This window comes from Sturnus vulgaris, chromosome 5 (assembly GCF_052056855.1).
Source record: "Sturnus vulgaris isolate bStuVul1 chromosome 5, bStuVul1.hap1, whole genome shotgun sequence".
Taxonomy (NCBI): domain Eukaryota; kingdom Metazoa; phylum Chordata; class Aves; order Passeriformes; family Sturnidae; genus Sturnus; species Sturnus vulgaris.
Window position 1 is genome coordinate 1,010,972 of NC_142247.1, and position 18,730 is coordinate 1,029,701.

Here is an 18,730-nt window from a genome sequence, read left to right on the forward strand (position 1 = left end):
TAAATTCATTAACTCTGACATATTTTCTCAAGCTTTATGCATCCAAAACGATTGTTTCTCTGAGTTATTAATATTAATAACAACGAAAGGTGCATTTTTGTGACTTTTTTATTCACCTGATGGTTATTAGGTGAAGAAGACAAGGATTTCCCTTGCATTGTCAGACCTTGTGGTTTATACCAAATCTCAGAAGTTTGTGAGCTTTGACCATTCTCTGCAGCACCAGAAATGCTATGAAAATAATTCCATTGGAGAGAGTGCAGCACGAAAACTTGCAAAAAATTCAGGTAATTTGAGTTCATCAGTTGAAAGTTCCATTGTTGCTATGGTAGGTTCAGTGCTTAGGCATTGCAAGGGTTAAAATTTTATGAATCACCTGCTGTATTATTTTATTTGGTTCTTTGTATAACACCGTTTTACAAATATCTTTTGCATAACTTGTTTTTTTTTATTTTTATTTTTTTTTATGTTGGTTTTGTGAGGAAAATCAAAATTCAACTTGGTTTTAATTCCGTGTATTTTTATAAGAACAAATATTAACACAGTCTACAAAATGTATGTCTGCCTTTTGAGTCACTGTTTTCTGCACCAAATAATTTAGGGCTTGCAGTCAGCACTTGAAAAAGTGTGAAATAAATTTCACTGCCCTTCCTCCCTGGCCTTGCCAATATCTGGGTTTAGAATTGGGTGGAGTTGTCTGGGCAGTGCCCTGGCTTTGGTGAGAGCTGCAGATAAAACTCTGCTCATGAATGGGATGGATAAAGCCCAGCTTGGGCCAGACCTTTCATCCCAGCCAAGCTGGATTATTCCAAAATTATTCTGTGTTGGAGCATCTCCATTTGGTGCAGCCTCTGCTTTTGGAATTCCAGCTGCCTGAGGGAGGGTTAAGAAAATTCTAGAATTCTTCCTTCCCCTCCACTTAAATTAAAAAACAAAACCACCTCCAAATAACAAACCAAACCAAAATCGACCAAAAAAAAAAAAAACCAACCCTAAACAAACAAAAAATGAGATGAGAGGAGAATGGAATAGATCAGAGAGATGACCCTGGGAGTGCAGATTTTTGTTTAATTGCTGAAAAAGGAATTGTGCAGATAGAAGTCATCTGAAGTTTCCCACATCCCTGTGCTCCAAGCCTACAGATGAGAAAGGAGAGAACACTGCCAGCAGAAGGAAAAACAATGTCGTTAACATCTTCTGAGGCTTATTTAAGATTAATAATCAAAAAATATGCTATTCCCTGATCTTAATATAATTTAGTCATTTAATTCAAACCTCCAAACAGCAAACAAGCCAAGATCATCTAGAGATGATTTTTTTTTTTTTTTTTCATTTTGAGCTATTACAGAATGAGGAAACTATTGTGCAGTTTCCTGTTCTGTGTCTTAGTTTCCCATGAGAACACAGTGGGCTTTAGTGTAGAAATTATCTGTTTACTCTATAAAAAGGGGAAGAAACAGAATATTGCAGTCAAGGAATGATTTTTGGTTAATGGACTTCTTACAAAAATCTGCACTATATACAGAAATACTGTCAGATTGAAATACACACAAAATATTCAGGTTTCAAAATAGGATTTTAGGCATAGCTCAGAGTGGACCATATATTAATGTTAAAATAGAATACATTGATATAATATTGTGATAAAAAATGCTGGATCAGATTACTGCATTTTTATTATTTATTCAAATAGGACTTCTTGAATAACAAAAGTTTTCTTACCAAGATTTTATCCTTCTGTTTATCAGCTAAAGAGTTTATTTCACATACCACAAGATTTATTACAAGAATTTACCCCAAGGGAACAAGAATGACCTCTTCAAATTATAATCCTCAAGAATTCTGGAATATAGGGTGTCAAATGGGTATGTATCTTTGCAGAGGTTATTGACTTTTAGGCTTTATAGGTACAAGAGTTTCTTGCTTCCTATAATATTTTGGTGGAATGTAGGTCACATATTTTCCCCCAGTGGCATTATTTTAATTTTTTGTGATATAAAATTTTCCTTCAACCCACGTATCCCATCAGTTTTTCATCCCTAGTAATCATAGATATCACTTTGTGTTAAATAGCTGTTTCTTATCTCAGATTGTCAATTTATTATATTTTACTAATTTCTTTAAACTACCTTTTTGGATATTAAGAAAAGCACTAATAACGATTCAACATTTTTAAGCTCCCATTAGTCAGCAATGGAAGTTTCTTCTGCAGGTTCTGTGAGTTCTCAGGGTGCAGGAGATGTGAGCACAGCAATTGACAGTAGTGCCAAAAATTCCCAGAATATTCCCAGGATATCAGGATATGCTACACAAAGGAAAAGTCAGATATTCCTGGTCAGCACAGCACCCAGGGGCTGCTGGGAGCCTCCAGACTTTATATCAATGCAATTCACATTTAACATCTGAATTTCCAGTGCAAAACACGTTAAGTTTCCTGAGCAACAAAACAGCAACTTCTGCTTCTCTTCATTGACAGTTATTCCTTTGAATTTGTTAAAAATAATGGCATGACTTCTGTACCCAGCAGGCTTTGAAAAACCTCTCACCTGTAAGCATTGTGTCCTTTTAAATGGCTTTAGAGACAATTTTACTTTCATCTGTTTGCTCTTCAGTTTAAAAGATTTTCAGTTTCAGAATATTTTTCTGTGTCTTCCTGCTACATCTTCTTCAGCCCTAGGTAAAATAGAGCACTATATATATATATATATATATATTTATATATTCCACATGTATTTTGTGTCTCTGAGTGTTTGCCAAGGCCACCCGAGGGGACTGTGGGGTGAGCAGGGCACTTTGAGAGGTGCCAGGTCTGGATTCACCTTGTGATGTTCAAACAACTCACTCAGGCAAGGACAGGCACAGATTTCACTCTGCCTTCCTATTCCATTTGTTTCCTTCCTCAGCTCCCCACATTTCTCCTGTCACAAGTTACCTTCTCCATCCTGGCTGCTGTACCAGGGTAGAGTTTTGCATAACTACACAAGGAGTAGAAAAATTGCTACTTAGAATAAATTTTTACTTGTTTCTGTGTCCTAAAAAAATGCTTATTTTCAGTGCAGATTTGGGCTTGGGCTGGACTATCCAAGCATCTTCTCATTACCACACTGTGTGAAATTGGTTGGATTATTTTCTGTCCTTGTGGTTCATCCACACCTGGTGTGATGTCTGCATTATTTACCTGGTGTGATGTCTGCATTATTTACCTGGTGTGCTGCACTCTTATCACTGCTATCTACACTATATATTGCCATTAAAAACTAGGAAGTTTGTTTCATGCTTAGAAGAAGCAATTGCCAGAGGTCCTTAATTTAAAATTGAAATCATCTCCCAGTCTTATCATACTGCAATTTTCTAGTTTTCTTTCTTGTCTGTAAATCTCCACACTTATCTCTGCAAAGAATATCCATTTGTTAGATCACAGGCAAGGCTGAAGACTTCAAAATTACTACACTGTTTACTCAGAGTGTACTTTTTTTAATGAGAAGTCATTCTAAACATTAGGATGCAAAACATTTGGTGCATGGGGGGTTTGGGGCTCTTCCTGGGAGAATTAAAAATATGCAGGAAGTGGTTATATCTGCCCTCTTGGTCACTTTATTTGCATCTTCACTTAAAAACCCCCTCCATTTTTCACATGGGAATAGGCTGATTAAAAAATAATTCTCCACATACATTATTTCCAAGCTGTGTTAGATCTATTCTTGATTCCCTAATCTTTAGATAACTTTGGCAGAAATACAGCTGCTCTTCACAGTGCAGCTCCCAAAGTGAGTGTATCTCAGTGAATCTCCTGATGTCCTTCCACTGATTTAACACAGATTTGGGATTTTTTTTATGTCTGTCCCAGGTCTGTATAATTCACACACCTTTCCTGCCTCCCTGCCTTTGTGCTTTGCAGCCCATGCACAGAAATGATCCCTCCAGACCCTTTTTACCACTTCCCTAAAATTCTTCAAAGGACTCTCAGGTTTCTCCTATGCCCCCTCTTCCCTTTAACTCCCTTCTCCTCCCCACACCTGCAAGTTTGCCTTTAAGCTCCTTTAACATCCACAACTTTTCTGGCTGGGCAAAGAAAATATATTAGTTTTTGTTCAAACCTACACATAATCCTGCCTGCCAGGCCACTGCATCTTACAATTATGAGAATTGAGTTATTCCTTCACTTCCCTTAGTGACTGACCCAAAACAGTGTTCTCTTCTTGCCAGTACCTTGCCAGCAATTTTCTCGAAATTGCTTGGAACATATTAACTTGGAGCAGCCTGGCACTCAGCTAAAGCAAGATGAAATGGTCCAACACGCTCAAGATTTGTTGGGGCTTAGGATGAGACATGTAATTGTGTAAAACCTAATTTCCAGAGCGAGGCAAGTTCAAAAAAAAAACCTCAGTAAAAAGTCCAGAGTTTCCACAAAATAGCTTTTGGATATCACTGTGCACTCTCTGAAAATTGAGACTCATAAGAACGGGAGGTTTTGTGGAAAAAGGTTTTTATGGAGAAAATCCCCCACTTTTCATAGTCTGTGAAAATTAGTATGCCTTCTGCATACAACTGCAGTGAGGCACTGGAAAGAACTGGTTTAGTTGTATCCATGTCTCCTTTTTATTTAGTAAATAAAATGAAATGAAAAGATTTATGCAGGGAAAGAAAATTTAGGACAGTTATTTAAATAAAATGATAGCAGTTGTTTTATCTCGACTGAGAAAAACAACCAAAAATCTGAAACAAAAGCGAGCCTTAGTGAAAATAAAAATAGAAAGACTTAAATATCCTTTTGAATATGGCATTTCCATGCAGTAGGAAACATTATACACTTATCAAAATTCTCTACAGGAATGACCAAAACATGTCATGAGTTACAGGACAAAGTCACAGCGTGGCAGGTACAGAATTTTGTTTCAGAAGATCCCATATGTGCTTTTTGGAGTGTACATAAAATTAATGTGCTGCTGTGATGGTTGGATTTGTATGGTGGGGTTTTTTTTTTTCTTACTGTAGTGTTTTTTTTTTGGCCTGTGACACTGAAATGCAGCTTGGTCATTTTGTCACATCTGTTGTGTGGCTCAGTCTGGTGTGCAATGATATGACAAAATATGATAAAAAATAATGCATGAAAAGAGGAGAGATAAAGAGGTCTCTAACTAGTTCTGATTTTAACTTTTGGAACAACCAAGAGTAAAGAAACCAAGTGATTTTGATCTTGGTATTCCTCACCTGAGCAAACCAAAATGACTCAAATGTGACCCTGCCTGGGTTCTGTGTCAATAACTGTTATTGCTGTCTTCTACTGCCTTTAACAGCCCCAAAAAACCTCCTTGGCAAGTGAAAACTAGAGAACTCGTTTGCTTGGCTTTTTTAAAATATTATCCCTTGAATTTCATTGATTTGATCTTCACACAGAGTGACGTGTTCCAGCTAATTCATGTGCAGATATTTAATAAATAGGTGGGACACCACAATCCCAACATATGGAGCTCCCCAAATGCACTCAGCTTTCCTTTGGAGTGGCTCCAAAGGCTGGCACTTGTTTTGAATGAAGGTTTCATGTTTCCTCTGCAGAAATGTGCCTACTGCCAGCTTTGTGAAAAAGCTCTAGGGCTACTCTGTAGCCTGCTTTTTTTTTTTTTTTAGGCAGTTTTTTGGTGTGTGTAATAGATACTGGAATTTTACTTAAAAGCAAAGAAACATTGAAATTCCATTTTATCAGTTTTTCCAGCTGTCTTCACACTGCAGACAACCAATAGAATAGTAAATAATTTATGTGAAGTCTAATAAATTTTAAAGGAAGATGGGGGAAAAAAAAACCTGCAGGAACACAATAGTTTCTGAAATCCTTGCTGATCTTGTTCTAAAACCTGTCAGTGAGTCAGACTGAAATAAGAAAGGGAAGTTGGTAATATTCACAGTTCTGCCAAGAATCACAAGTTAAATAAATTTTAAAAATTATTTTGGAAAAGTTTCAGGTGTAAAATTGGTCAAATGACAACCAAGAGTTGCTCAGGCTTACACCGAAGTGTAACTTTCAGACTGACACATTAATTAGATAGCAAAAATCAATTAAGATTTTTAGATCTGATAATTTATCAGAAATGCTTTAGGTACTTTTCCCATGAGAACCTCACAAGAGAGGATCCCTACTTAAACCCTTTGCAGACATACTTGGACAATGGATGGCTTTTAATCACCTGCCATCTTTTTTTTTTTTTTTCCAGTAGAACTACTTGTAATTAAGCAGGAACAATGTCAGCAATTATGAACTGTTTGACTGAAGTCTTCACATTTCTAATAGTGTCTTTAGAGCCAAAGTATTAAATTGGCCTAAAGACAATACAAAAAAGACTGAGAGCACATTGTAAGCGTGTTATGTCACACATTTCTGCATTTACTCAGCTCTCACAGGAGCAATCCCTCTTCCTGTGGCAGAATCCCTCATGTTGCAAGTCATTCATAAATCATTCTCTTCTGTAGAATAAAAACGACCATTTCAAAACGTGTAGGTGAAAACTAAAGCCAGAAATTATCATTAAGCTTAATAAAATTTGGAGTCTGTTAGGGGAGGGGAAAAAAATACAGTTTGACCAATTTTTTGTATTTTTTTTTGGCCAGGAAGGGAGGTGAGACTTTGTATGCCAAAATTTATACTCTCCAAATAAGCTTGCCCTGTGTTGTAAGGGAATATTCATTGTATATTTTATTTCTTTTCTGGTGGAAAAAAAAAAAAGGGATTTTTCATTATTTTTGGTCTGGTAGACCAAAATCCTTGCTCATAAAATTTGTGTAGGGTCTCACCTATTCACAGGTTTATTCTCTTTCACTTTGAAGCCCTTTCCCCTTGTCCTGTCGTGCCTTTGTAAAGAGTCTCACTCCATCTCCCTGGGAATTCTGAGCTATTCCTGTGAGTTTGGGCAGTGATGGATTGAGTGAGGTGGGACCTGCACGTGAGAAAAAAGCCCAGCAGTGGCAGCACCCCAGAGCTCTGGGATCCAATCCTCTCCTCAGCGAGATTCCCCAGGCTCTGTGGAATTGAGCTCGGGTTTGGAATATCTAAGGCACAGATTTTGGTTGTGTTCATGGTGAGTGGCCCACTTGAATTGGAAAGAGCTGAGAGGAAGGCAACAAGGCTGATAAAAGTGTGATCTATTGTATCTCTGTAGATTCAGCTGAGTGAGGTAAATTATGGAGATAGGAACATTGGCACCGAGTGCTTTTTTGCATATGATGTTTTTTTGAAATGGCATAAAATTCATACATTTTGAGGTGCATTTTTGAATGGCAAAAAAAAAATGCAATTAAATAACTCATTTTAAGAAAAATTGGTCACAAATGTGTCCTTATCCATTTTAAAATCTTCCCATTTAAATGAGAAAATCCATTAAACCTTATGGGTGTAATAGAGCTAATAGAACCAGGAAGCAAAGAGGAAAAAAATTAAAAAAAAAATTACAATTTAAAAGTCCCACTAGGAATATTAATGAGAGGCAGGATCACAAACAAAAGATTAGCAGTTTCCCTCAACTGCCTGCAAATCACAGTCACAGTGATCATGTTGGTTCTAAAAAACTTTTGGTTTTGTCTATAAATCAATTATGTCTTGAATGGTGGTGTTTATGGAAGGTGCTGCATATGAATATTTAAAATATCTTTAGTTTGTGCAATTAGTGGTGGGACTGATTTCAGTTAACTGCTTGTGATACAGAGATTTGGGGTGGAAAAGAGTATTCCTCTGTGTATTATGGACTGGCTGATCTTTTTGGAGCCAGGCTATTTCCTACCTTCCATTTGCTACATGAAGTTATTTCCATCTGGGGCTTGCTGGGACAGCCATGGCTGCTTTGGTATTTTGCAAGATGATTTGAGTATTAAAATATCGTGATCTGAAGGGGATTTAACCCCATGGTTCCAGGAATACTAAAATCCATTTCAGGTGCAGGAACCACACTGGGGAATTCCTTTGCTCAGGTTGTTCCCCAAGCCCATGCTTTGCTGTGCCCCTTTGATTTTGATGTCAATATTCAAAGGCTTTTTGGTGCTTAATGAAAGGACTGAAGAGAAAGTTTAATGTACACAGTGTTAAACTTCAGATGCCTTTACTTGCCCATGAAACCCAAACATTATGATTATGTACTGCTCAGATGGTTTCATTGCAAGCTCATTTGGGCTCCTTTTCAAAAGTAACTGTTGGTTTAAATCTCTCTTCATGCATTAAATTTGTACTGTTTCATAAAACAACAGAACAAAGGATTGTTATTGACAGTTCTGCTCCTGAATTCAGCAAAGCTGAAATGGAACACTGGGTAGAAATTCAGGGTTGTTTGCAGAAAGATGTTGCTCAGCCCATGCTGCTAGGCATAGCTTCTAGTTTATGATCCTTGCCATTTCTCAAGAAGTGTTAGGGCTGTAAGTGCACCTGATTAAAAAGAAAAACTGCATCAATGCACCATAAAGCAGTGCCCTGGGAGGCCCCAAGCAGCTATGAACCCTATAAACAGTTTTAGTAGAGGTTTGCATCTCAGAGATTATGACACAAAATCTCACATTTGCTTAATCATGTTGAAACTTGCAATACAAAGAAACCAGTAGGGTAAATTAAAACTACTGTTCCATGTGTTTTTAACTTGTTCTAAGGTCAAATTAAATTAAGTGAAAACACAGTGCTGATGTTTGAAGATATGAGCCCACAATAACATTGCCCTTCACTTGTGTTGCAAAAGCAATTTTCTTAATATGATAAACTACAAAGTATTCTCTTTGCTTGTTGCTGCTGTTACCTCAGATTTTCCTGCTCAGTTGCCTATAAAGCTTGGTAAATTTAGCAATGGTCTCATTATGTGCAATCATGTAATTTGGTTCATCATGTGGAATTTGAAGCTGACTGTTCAATGCCTAATTTCAGTTGCACTTTTAAACTCAGGTATTCTGAAAGTGTGGCCTAGGAATCACCTGAGGACTGAGAGACTCTGGGTTAGTTGTGGTTCAGACTTCCAGGGCCTTCAGGGCTGCAGCTCTTTCAGCACCCACTGCACATCCACAGCTTGATTCAGTGTATTCAAATATGGCAAGCATCACATTGCACCAAATTTGGGGCTGTTTCTGGATGATTTTTGTGTTGAGTCACAAAAAGCAAATGGGGAACCACTGCCAAAACCATACCAAGAAAACACTTACCCTGTTTAAAATGGGCAATATGAACACTCTGATTTGTGCTGTTAAAGGAAAAACAAATTTCCTGTGTATAGTAATACAAAATCATGTCTGCATCTACAGTAACACTTGGTTCAAAGCAGGAGTGCATGTTGTGTTTTGCTGTTTGGGGGTTATTTTATTTGTTTGAGGCTTTTCTAGACAAGGTTTCCAGTTGTTTCTACTTGCTGCATGTTGGTTCATGGTGCAGAGCAATCTTAGCTAGCACAGATGGGATTCCTTTCACATTCAGTAGATGATGCACTCTGGGAACACTTCATGTATTCCACCCATTAATTGGTTTTGAGACTTTGGAACTAGGCTCCAGATCTCCAGAAGTAACCCCACCAAAAAACCCAAGTGTAGTGCAAATATCAGGTCCATTGTACCAGCTGCTTCATTCCTATTTGTGCTGTTGGCTACAGAAAGCTTTAAAAGGATCATCGAAGCACTGAAGGAACAAACAATTTTTGCAGTGAAAACAATTTTGTGTCTTTTCTACTTGCAATAAGGAATTTTGCATTATGTCAAATGTTCATTCAATACATTCATATTATCTCATGGGAACATGCAGTGAGGTTCTCTTCATGAATTATTATGAGGAGTCACTTGAACTGCCTAAAGTCTTCTTTTTCATTCCTACCAGACCATCGTTTGAAGTACATGACTCCTTATTATTCTCTGGTTAACACATGTCATAGGTTCATAGTGTCATAACTCATTGCTGATTTGACTTCTGCATTTTCTATTTTGAATGTGACAGGAAGCTCCAATGTCCTGGAATAGGGGAAAATGTCATTAAACAGGTCTATTTCAATGTTGGCTTTATCTCATGAATTACAATATCCCGTTGATGAGAAGTTTGATATTTTATTATTGCTGCTGCAGCAAACCAAAAATGTTGTGAACTGCCAAGGAAAGGAAAATCTGTCAAGTGTATTCTTACAATAATGACCAGCACTGGAGGATTAAACTCCAAGACAGTGTATGCTCACAGAAATTTAAGAACACTTTCTATTGCTACAAGTTCTATAAATTTATATATATTTTCACTGAGTATTCTAACTGTAAACTAAAGCTTCTTAATCTTCTGGGTGAGATATTTTTGTGATGAATTCTGCACCATAACTAAGGTCAGATACAATCCTGTGGTTTTGGCTTCTCTAGCAGAAGTTTATTAGAGTGCAGGGTCTTGCTGCTGTAGAGAAATGTGAATTCAGTTGTTATGGAGAAAAAGGATCTCTCATTTCATATTCTCCAAGGTCTAATTTACAAAGAAAAGGGAAAACAGATATAGCAATGTAGAAAAGATCTATAGGGTAAGTCTTAAAATGGGGTGCAGTTCTAAATAGTGCACTGCTGTTGTGCACAAATAATTAGTTATTGAGTATCACTTAATTTAGGGGAAATAACAAGATCTTACATATGAATTGAGAGCTATAGATATCTTAGCCTCGTTTGCTTTTTTTTAAATATTTTTTTTTTGTAATATGTTATCAAACCAAATTCACTAAAATCCATGTTGCTCTAATTTTATAGTGGCCTTAAACTTCCAAACACTGGGACCACAAATGGAATTGCAGGATGGGAAGTTCCTGGACAATGGAGGTTGTGGTTATGTGCTGAAACCTGGATTCCTGAGGGATCCCAATAGCACATTTACACCCCGAAATGTGGGAGGATACAGCAAACCAATGTCTCTGTCCATCAGGGTAAGAGCACTGAGGGCTTGCTTTGTTCCATGAAATGGGAAAACAAATGTAATTCAGATGCAATTATTATATCTGGTTTTTGGGTTTGTTTTGTTTTTGTTTTTTTTCCCCATTTTATTCTCATTCCTGTTTATTGGGAACTAATGTTTTCAACAAGATGATAAAACTCTCATCAACTATTAACTGCTGCTTGGGTGCTTTCCCATCTGGAGTTCATTTCTGTTTGCTGGAAATATGTATGGGTTCAGAGCCTCTAATCTGTAAAAAGTCATGATTTTTCATGATGTTGTATTGAGATATAGAAATAATGCAGCTGACAAATGGACCGGTCAATTTTACTTGTGGAAACTGAACTGAAAACACAGAAATCAAATGTGCACTTTGGCTTTTATTTCTTTCAATATCAATAACACCACGTGTGCTATTATAATGCTAATTGACATATGGAAATTTAAAAAGATAAGATAAGAAGCTTTGCACTTCTTTTGTCTCATTATCTTCCCTGAATATATAAAAGACTATTTATAATCCTATAATGGTATAAATAAGTGTGAAAGGAGGGTTGTATTGATAAGTCTTTGAATTATTTCTACTTCTCCCAAATTATAATGTGATTTACTTCCCAAAAATACTAGAAATACATGCCATTTACAAATAAGTGGTTAGAAAAGCCCTTTTTTTTTAGGTCAAGTAGATTTGTTATAATTGTTCACTAATTAGAAAACTCCCTTTTCCCAATGACAAAGTAATATTTCTGATTACACAGAATGCCACTTGCATAAATGCTATTTAATTTGCATATAATTAGTTGTAATTGCTATTTTGTTTCTTTCAGAGTAATAAATAGTGGAGATAAACCAATAGTTAGTGACAATTATAAAATACTTACATAATGCACTCACCTAATCAAGAACATTTTGGTGTCCTGACAATGAGCATCCCAATTGTGAGCAGACATTGCTGGATCATTTCAGGCAGCCAGGAAAACACATCACTTATTTTAGCTTTAATTTGTATGAAGCTGGAATTAGGATGAGGAGAAACCCCAAATTGTAATGCAGGAGACAGAAAAAATCATTGTCACTGCAAAGGAAGTGTCTGAGTTTGGAAGGAGCTGGAGAAGAGAAAGGCAGAGGTTTAGACTGGGGACTTAAACTGAGATTTCAGACTGGGCAGTGCAGGCTGCAGAGAAGCAATGGAATCCCAGTGGTGAGGGAATGAAGGGCACAGAGAGCCCCATTCCTAATCAGCTCCAAAAACCAGGAAAAGGTGGCTGAAAACAAAAGGAATTGGGAGCAGGAGTCAAAGGAAAAGCAGCTTCTGCTGGAAAAGTTACTAAGCAGGAGAATGGAGAAAGGACTTAAGAAAAAGTAAAGACATAAAACATCTAGGGGCCAAATCTCTCAGAATGAACGAATGAAGAACAGAAAAATCACACAGGGTCTGATTTTGCTGAATTCATGATCCTTACCCTGCTGTGCCCCCATTCCCATCGACAAGAGGCACAGAGCCTTTGGAGCACAAATAGAAATACTGAAGGTGCTTCATGCAGAATCTTCTCAGCCTAAAACAATTTCCTACATGTCCTGGATGTCTGCTGCACTTGGATCTCAACTGGATTGGATTTCTGGATTTGTCATCGTGGGATTTAAAGAAGTCTCTCTTTTCCCAGCCCAGGGGAGACACAGACTGGGTCTAGCAGTGGGTCATGCAGGTCTTGGCAGTGGGTTCAGCCCATGGCAGGGAATGTCCCAGGTTTTTAGTGGGCAGTGATTGCAAAACCTTCTGCTGAAAGCACCTGTGCCCTAGGGAGAAAAAGCATCAGGGTTTGCCAAGCCACCACTCCTCAGTATTTCAGGCTAGAACTTCTCTTGGAGCAAGGTGTGACAGAAAATAGCGAAGCAAAACGTGGAATTTGTAGGTTTTGATTTTTTTGGGTGGTTGGCAGGAGCATTAGTCCTGAGCCCAGGTGGTTCAGGAGTCATTTCTTTCACCTGAGGTTTCAGGCTGGTATCTCGATACATTTCATACTCTGATTTCTAAAAATCTGATTACTGCTCAGATGTTTACTCTTTCCTAAGTGCCCTGAAATGTAGATAGAAAGCAGACAGAGTTGTGACTTTCATAAATCCTTTCTTAGGCTGGGTGCCAGATTACAGGGCAGTCTGAGACAAAATTTCCAGGTAGCTAACTAAATTAAGGAGAAAACCATCGGGAAGCTCACTAAATGAAGAATTTTTGTGTTAATGTGCAAGAGATGAGGCACAGCAGTCTGCTGCACACCCTGTAGCACAATGCTCATGTCATGGTCTTGGTGCTGATCCACTCCACACAGATTTGAATTCATGAGCTTGAGAGTAGAAAATGTAAAAATCGCTGTAGACTGATTCTTCCAACGTTATTATTTTGCATGGCAACAAAATGTAATTTTTATGTGCAGCTGTTGAATAAAAACCCCTGAAAATTATTGTTTAAAATATGATATCAGTTATAAATTTATATTTATATTTATATTTACATTTACATTTATATTATTTATATTATTCATATTTATATTATTTATATTTGTATTATTTATATTTATATAGAGGGTAGTAGAACACTGGCATAGGCAGCCCAGAGAGGTTATATGTGTCCCATCCCTATAACCATTCAAGGTCAGTTTGGAGAGGGCTTGAAGCAATCTGATCTAGTTAAAAATGTCCCTAAATCACAATATTTCTAAAAAAATTATCAGAAAATGATATTAGATGGGAAGCACCATATTCTTGATTCCATTGTGTTAAATATATGTTTGATACACCAGTTTATGGCTGGTATATATACTTAAAGTAATTTCTTATGAAAGTTATTTCTATTATGGCTACTATATGGCTGTAGTGAATTGTTCATTCTTAATTTATTTCAATACAACTTGAATTTTCCAGCTGATCAGTGGCCATCAGTTACCACCCAGCAGTTCATCAAAGACCAACAAAGCTGACCCCATGGTTTATATAGAAATCTATGGTGTGCCAGAGGATCAAGCAAGAAAAAAATCCAGTGTTGTAAAAAACAATGGTGAGCAACAATCTGATTCTCTTGACTGTGAACAAAGCACAGCATTTATAAGGAATCACCAACTTTGGATCCCAAGGAGTTGCTATAGAAAATGCAATAATTTCTCTCTAGACTGGGATCTCCTGGCACAAAATCTGTAGCAGAAGTTCATGCTGTGTGCCATTTTTTTAGGCTGGTAGATTAAGGAAGCACAAACTCCTAGTTGGGAGCACTCTCCCTTTCTAAAGGAAGATAGAATTTTTTTTTTGCACACTGCTGTGGGCTCATCCTGGACAGCAGCTCAGCCCTACAGAGCTGCTCTCCCCCAGTCAGATGGGAAGAGGGCTGGAAGGGCCAAAATGAGAAAATCCTTGGGTTGAGAAGAAGACAGTTTAACAGGAAAAGCAAAAGCTGCACACACAGGCAAGGCAAAATAAGGGATTCATTCACCTCTTCCCAGGGGCTGGCAGGGCTAGAGGCATTTCCAGGGAACCAGGCTCTGTTATGGAGCTTTCAGGTCCTTGGGAGGACAGACTGTAACTCTGAGTGCCCCCCTTTCCTCCTCTCCCCAGCTGTGAGCAGGACACCCTTGCTGAGAGCATCCCTTTGGCCAGCTGGGCTCAGCTGTCCCTCTTGTGTCTCCTCCCAGGCCCCTCTCTGGGATGGGGGCTCTGCTTGCAGAGGGACAAAGACACAAATCTCCACACTGTGCAAAGCCTGTTCTGCAACAGCTCAAACACTGCTGTGCAATCAGCATTCTTTGGGTCAAAAATCCAAAATGCAGCACCATAGAGGCTGAGAGGAAGAAAATTAATCCTACCCCAGCCTAAACCAATACACAAATTGGTAAATTTAGACTTTTTTTTTTTTTTTTTACTTAAGCAGCTGCTGTAACTTCATCACTTGTCTCATTTGAAGTCTCTAGTAGGAGTAATCCCTTAATTGCTTGACAGCTGAAGTGTGTACTCTTTGTAGCTGTCTTTGAGCACTCCCTTATCTTTATAATATAGATCTTCTTGATGTCTCACACTACAAGTTCCCTGTGATCTCCCTTTTTCTGTACTTCTGTCTTCTAGTCTTCCTTTTTCTTTTTTTTTTTTCTTTTTTTAGATAGCTGCTGTTATAAATCAGCCCCTGGATTTCTTTTCTCTGTATGAACATTGCTAAAGACAAAGTAACCCCCTTCTGTTCCACATTCTCTTTTTGTTTTTCAAGTCAAGTGAACGTTTTACTACCTGAATTTATTTACCTCCAACTCTGTGAAAGGAGAAACTTTGGCAAAAGGATGCAATTGGTATGGCTGTAGGAAAATTTGGGTTGAGCAGAAGTTCTTAACCTGGCTATCCTTGTCCCATTTTATTCTCTTTTAAGGGATAACAGCGACTGTCTTGGGCTTTTGCACCACTACAGTCAGTGGGACTCACATTTATTTTCACAGGCACAGATATCTAGGCAAAAGAATGACTCTTTACCAGTTCAGACTAGTGATAGCAGCTACAATAATTCACTTATTGAGTAGAAAAAAAAATAAAAAATCGTATTTTAATCCTGTTTCTTCTCTCTTTCCATTAGCTTTGTGCCCTAGATGGAATGAAACATTCTCTTTTAACATCCAAGTTCCAGAACTGGCAATGATACGTTTCTGTGTGGAGGATGAGGTGTCTCTGGTTAACAGTGAATTCATGGGCCAATACACTTTACCTGTGATGAGCCTGAACACAGGTAAGACTTTTATGTGAACCCTCTATAACAGCTCAAAAAAAAAAAAAAAAATCTGCAACATTTCAGGCTTTTATTGTTAGTGTAGCATTGACAGAGTACAGCACCATGCCTGCTTCCTAGAGGACTATTGTGTGACTAAATGAATAAAAGGTACTCTCTGTTTTTTCAAATAATTGTATCCTCTGAAAGCAAATCCGTGATGTTGAAATCAAAACAAAATTAATGGCAGGTGATTATTGCCACTGCAGTACTCCATTCTAGATGGAAAGTGAGATTTGAATTCATTGCAAGAAGTGAGACTAGTCAGAACTGCTGTGAAGGAAAAAGTTTTGTGCACTTCCTCCTCATAAAAGTTCAAAACCCTATAGCAAATTAAAACAAAACAAACCACCAAAACTCCCTCAGGTAACCTGTCTGCAACTTTTCAAAGTGGACAAACAATGGGTATAAATTAGGCAAAATATTTATGGCACTTTAGTTGCTGGAGTTTCTTTTGTTAATCCAGTAGAGTTCCTGGAACCTTTGTCATGAATGGGCTGCACATAAAGAGCACACACAGAAGTCAAGAGGCCAAGGAGAAAGGCTCATGTAAAATGGTTGTTTACTACACTGCCTTTCCAAAGCTATTTCTGACAAAACAAACAGCTTTTATTAGTGAATAAAGATGGGAAGGCAAAACATTGGAGCTGGCAACAGGCACTGAGCCTTTTTTATTAAGCTTAACAGGATTTTAAATGGCTTTTTTTTCCCTTGTGTTTGGAAGTCATAAAGCTGCTTGTGATTCTTGGTTGAGGTTGAAGAATTATACAAGAACAAGAGAGATTACTCTTAGAGCTCAATTGTTTTTCTACAACATAAATTTTTACACTGATAACCTTTTACTTTCCTTTTATTTGTATACTTCTGGATAATGAAAGAAAACTCAACCCACCAAAAGTCACAATGTCTGAGACAATTCAAATATCAGGCACTGCTGCTTACAAGTGCTTGTAAAATTATTGATTGAGACTTTTTTTGATACAAATTTTCCATGTGGAATGTCTCTATAGGATTAATTTTGGTCACAAATGAAGGATTCATATTTTGGAAAAGTAAGAGCAGGAGATTTTGGAGGAAATATTTTCAGTGGAGTAATTCCAAATTCTAGGGAATGAGTCTAGGTACAGAAACTATAAATGATGCCAAACAAATTGCCCCAATCCCCACTTAACACAACATTAAAAAAAAAGTAATTTGCCATCAGGATGCCCAGAGGCCATCAATAAAATGCTTCTCAGAGGTGAAGTGATAAATGATTTCAAAATTTATTTCAAGCATTTATTATGAGACCTCTGAAAGCTGGTCTGGAACGATGGTTTTGCTTTAGGTACCCAAGCTCTCCAAAGAGTGAAATGGGAAAATAATATTCTTGCAGAGGGAGTCACAAGAAGAAGAAGACAAGGGAAGCAGTGCCTAAAATGCTGAAGGGTGAGCTGGGATTTCATTTTTAGCCTTCAGCTCTCCAACTGCTTTAATGTGTACAACAGGACAGTCCCTCAGTCCCCAGGATTCACACCCCTGAGGTGTCCCTGAGGGCAAACTGCTTCCAAAAGCTGAGCAGTGCTTCCATCTTTTTCTTTCCTTTGACAGGCAGTGGGACAAAGTTGTGCCATTTCCTCCCTCCTCTGCATTTTCTTTTGAAAGGATTCAAATCTATATCCACATTCCTTTCCCCAGCAGCACACTCCCAACTGTTGTAGACTCCACTGGGGAGGAATGCTTGCTGTCCAGCTGTAGCAGAATTTGATTTTCCATGTAGTGATTATATAGCTATGCTCAGAGGGGCAGAAATGGAGAGAAATTCTCTACCTGGGTGGTTAAAGGCAAATTAGGGGGGGGGGGGGGGGTCCTGTGTTACAGTCCCTGTGCCAATGAATCTGCCATGGAGAATTACTAATACAGGACAGGAACTCAATTATTACCTCTGTTACCATGGGATCCAGGAGTAGTTAATTATTGAATGCAAATTGGAGCAATTAAAAAAAAAAAAAAAAAGAGTTTTACTTCTCTCAGGACACTTTGTAGAATATTCTGTAGGTAGGGGCTAGAACACAAATCTTCAGAAATGAATCTTAGTCCTTGAAGTGTATCTTTGAATAGGAAATCAACCAAGCCTTCCACATATTGTGTGCATGCCTTAAAAACTGATCTCAAATGTAAAATCAGCTTTAATATCTGCTGCCCAGGATCTGAACCTCAAATACCAGGGGAATTTCTGTGTAATATGACAGAACAAAGGGAAATGGCCTCAGGCTGTGCCAGGGAAGGGGCAGTTGGACATCAGGGAGAATTTTGTCACTGGAAGGGTTGTCCAGCATTAGAAAGGGCTGCTCAGAGGGGAGGTGAAATCACCACCCCTGAAGGTGCTCAAGGAACAGCTGGATGTGCCAGCACTTAGTGCCACATTCACAGGGGGCTGATGTGTCAAAGGCTGGGCTCCAGGATCTTAGAGGCCCTTTCAAACCTCAACAATTTTATGATTCTGTATAAAAAAAGCAAGAAATTCCAACCCCAGGTAAATGTGAGTCCCAAAGACTCCACAGGCATCCAGATGCACCTAAAGAGGGATTTTGAAAAGTGCAGTCAGAACATAGATACTGATACAAAACAGAGAATTACTTAAATAACTGGAGTTATATGTACATAGATAGAATATAGAAAAAATTTTATTGAAACTGACATTGTTTATTATTATGAAATAATGGACATTTAGTCATATAAAGCAATAGAGGCTGGGGTTTTGAAGAAGAAGATTGTTTTTCTTTCTAAGCTGCTAAGTGAATTATGTTTGAAACAGAACTATGGCTTCTCCAAATGCTTCAAACAACCAGCTGAACACGTAGTTTCTGATGGCATGACTTCCCTTTGATAAAGTGCATTACTCAGATGAAACCAACTTTTAAGATGTCATGGCAGAAGATCTTACACTTCACATTTTTCTGCCTCAGCTGGACAGTGCCCAGCTGCTAAAACACCATTCTGTGGGCACTGTCACTGCTGATTTCATTTGCCATCAGAACAATGTGTGCAGCACATACCCT

General features: G+C 38.0%; 1 protein-coding gene across 1 annotated transcript in view; it reads left to right on the forward strand.

The window, feature by feature from the left end:
* Positions 1–18,730, forward strand: part of PLCZ1 (phospholipase C zeta 1) — a 44,630-nt gene that overhangs the window by 25,011 nt on the left and 889 nt on the right. The window contains exons 8-12 of the mRNA XM_088166045.1: positions 131–287; positions 1,749–1,865; positions 10,717–10,889; positions 13,817–13,949; positions 15,501–15,650. Of these exons, the coding sequence (XP_088022171.1) occupies positions 131–287; positions 1,749–1,865; positions 10,717–10,889; positions 13,817–13,949; positions 15,501–15,650 (730 nt within the window). The remainder of the gene's footprint in view (positions 1–130; positions 288–1,748; positions 1,866–10,716; positions 10,890–13,816; positions 13,950–15,500; positions 15,651–18,730) is intronic.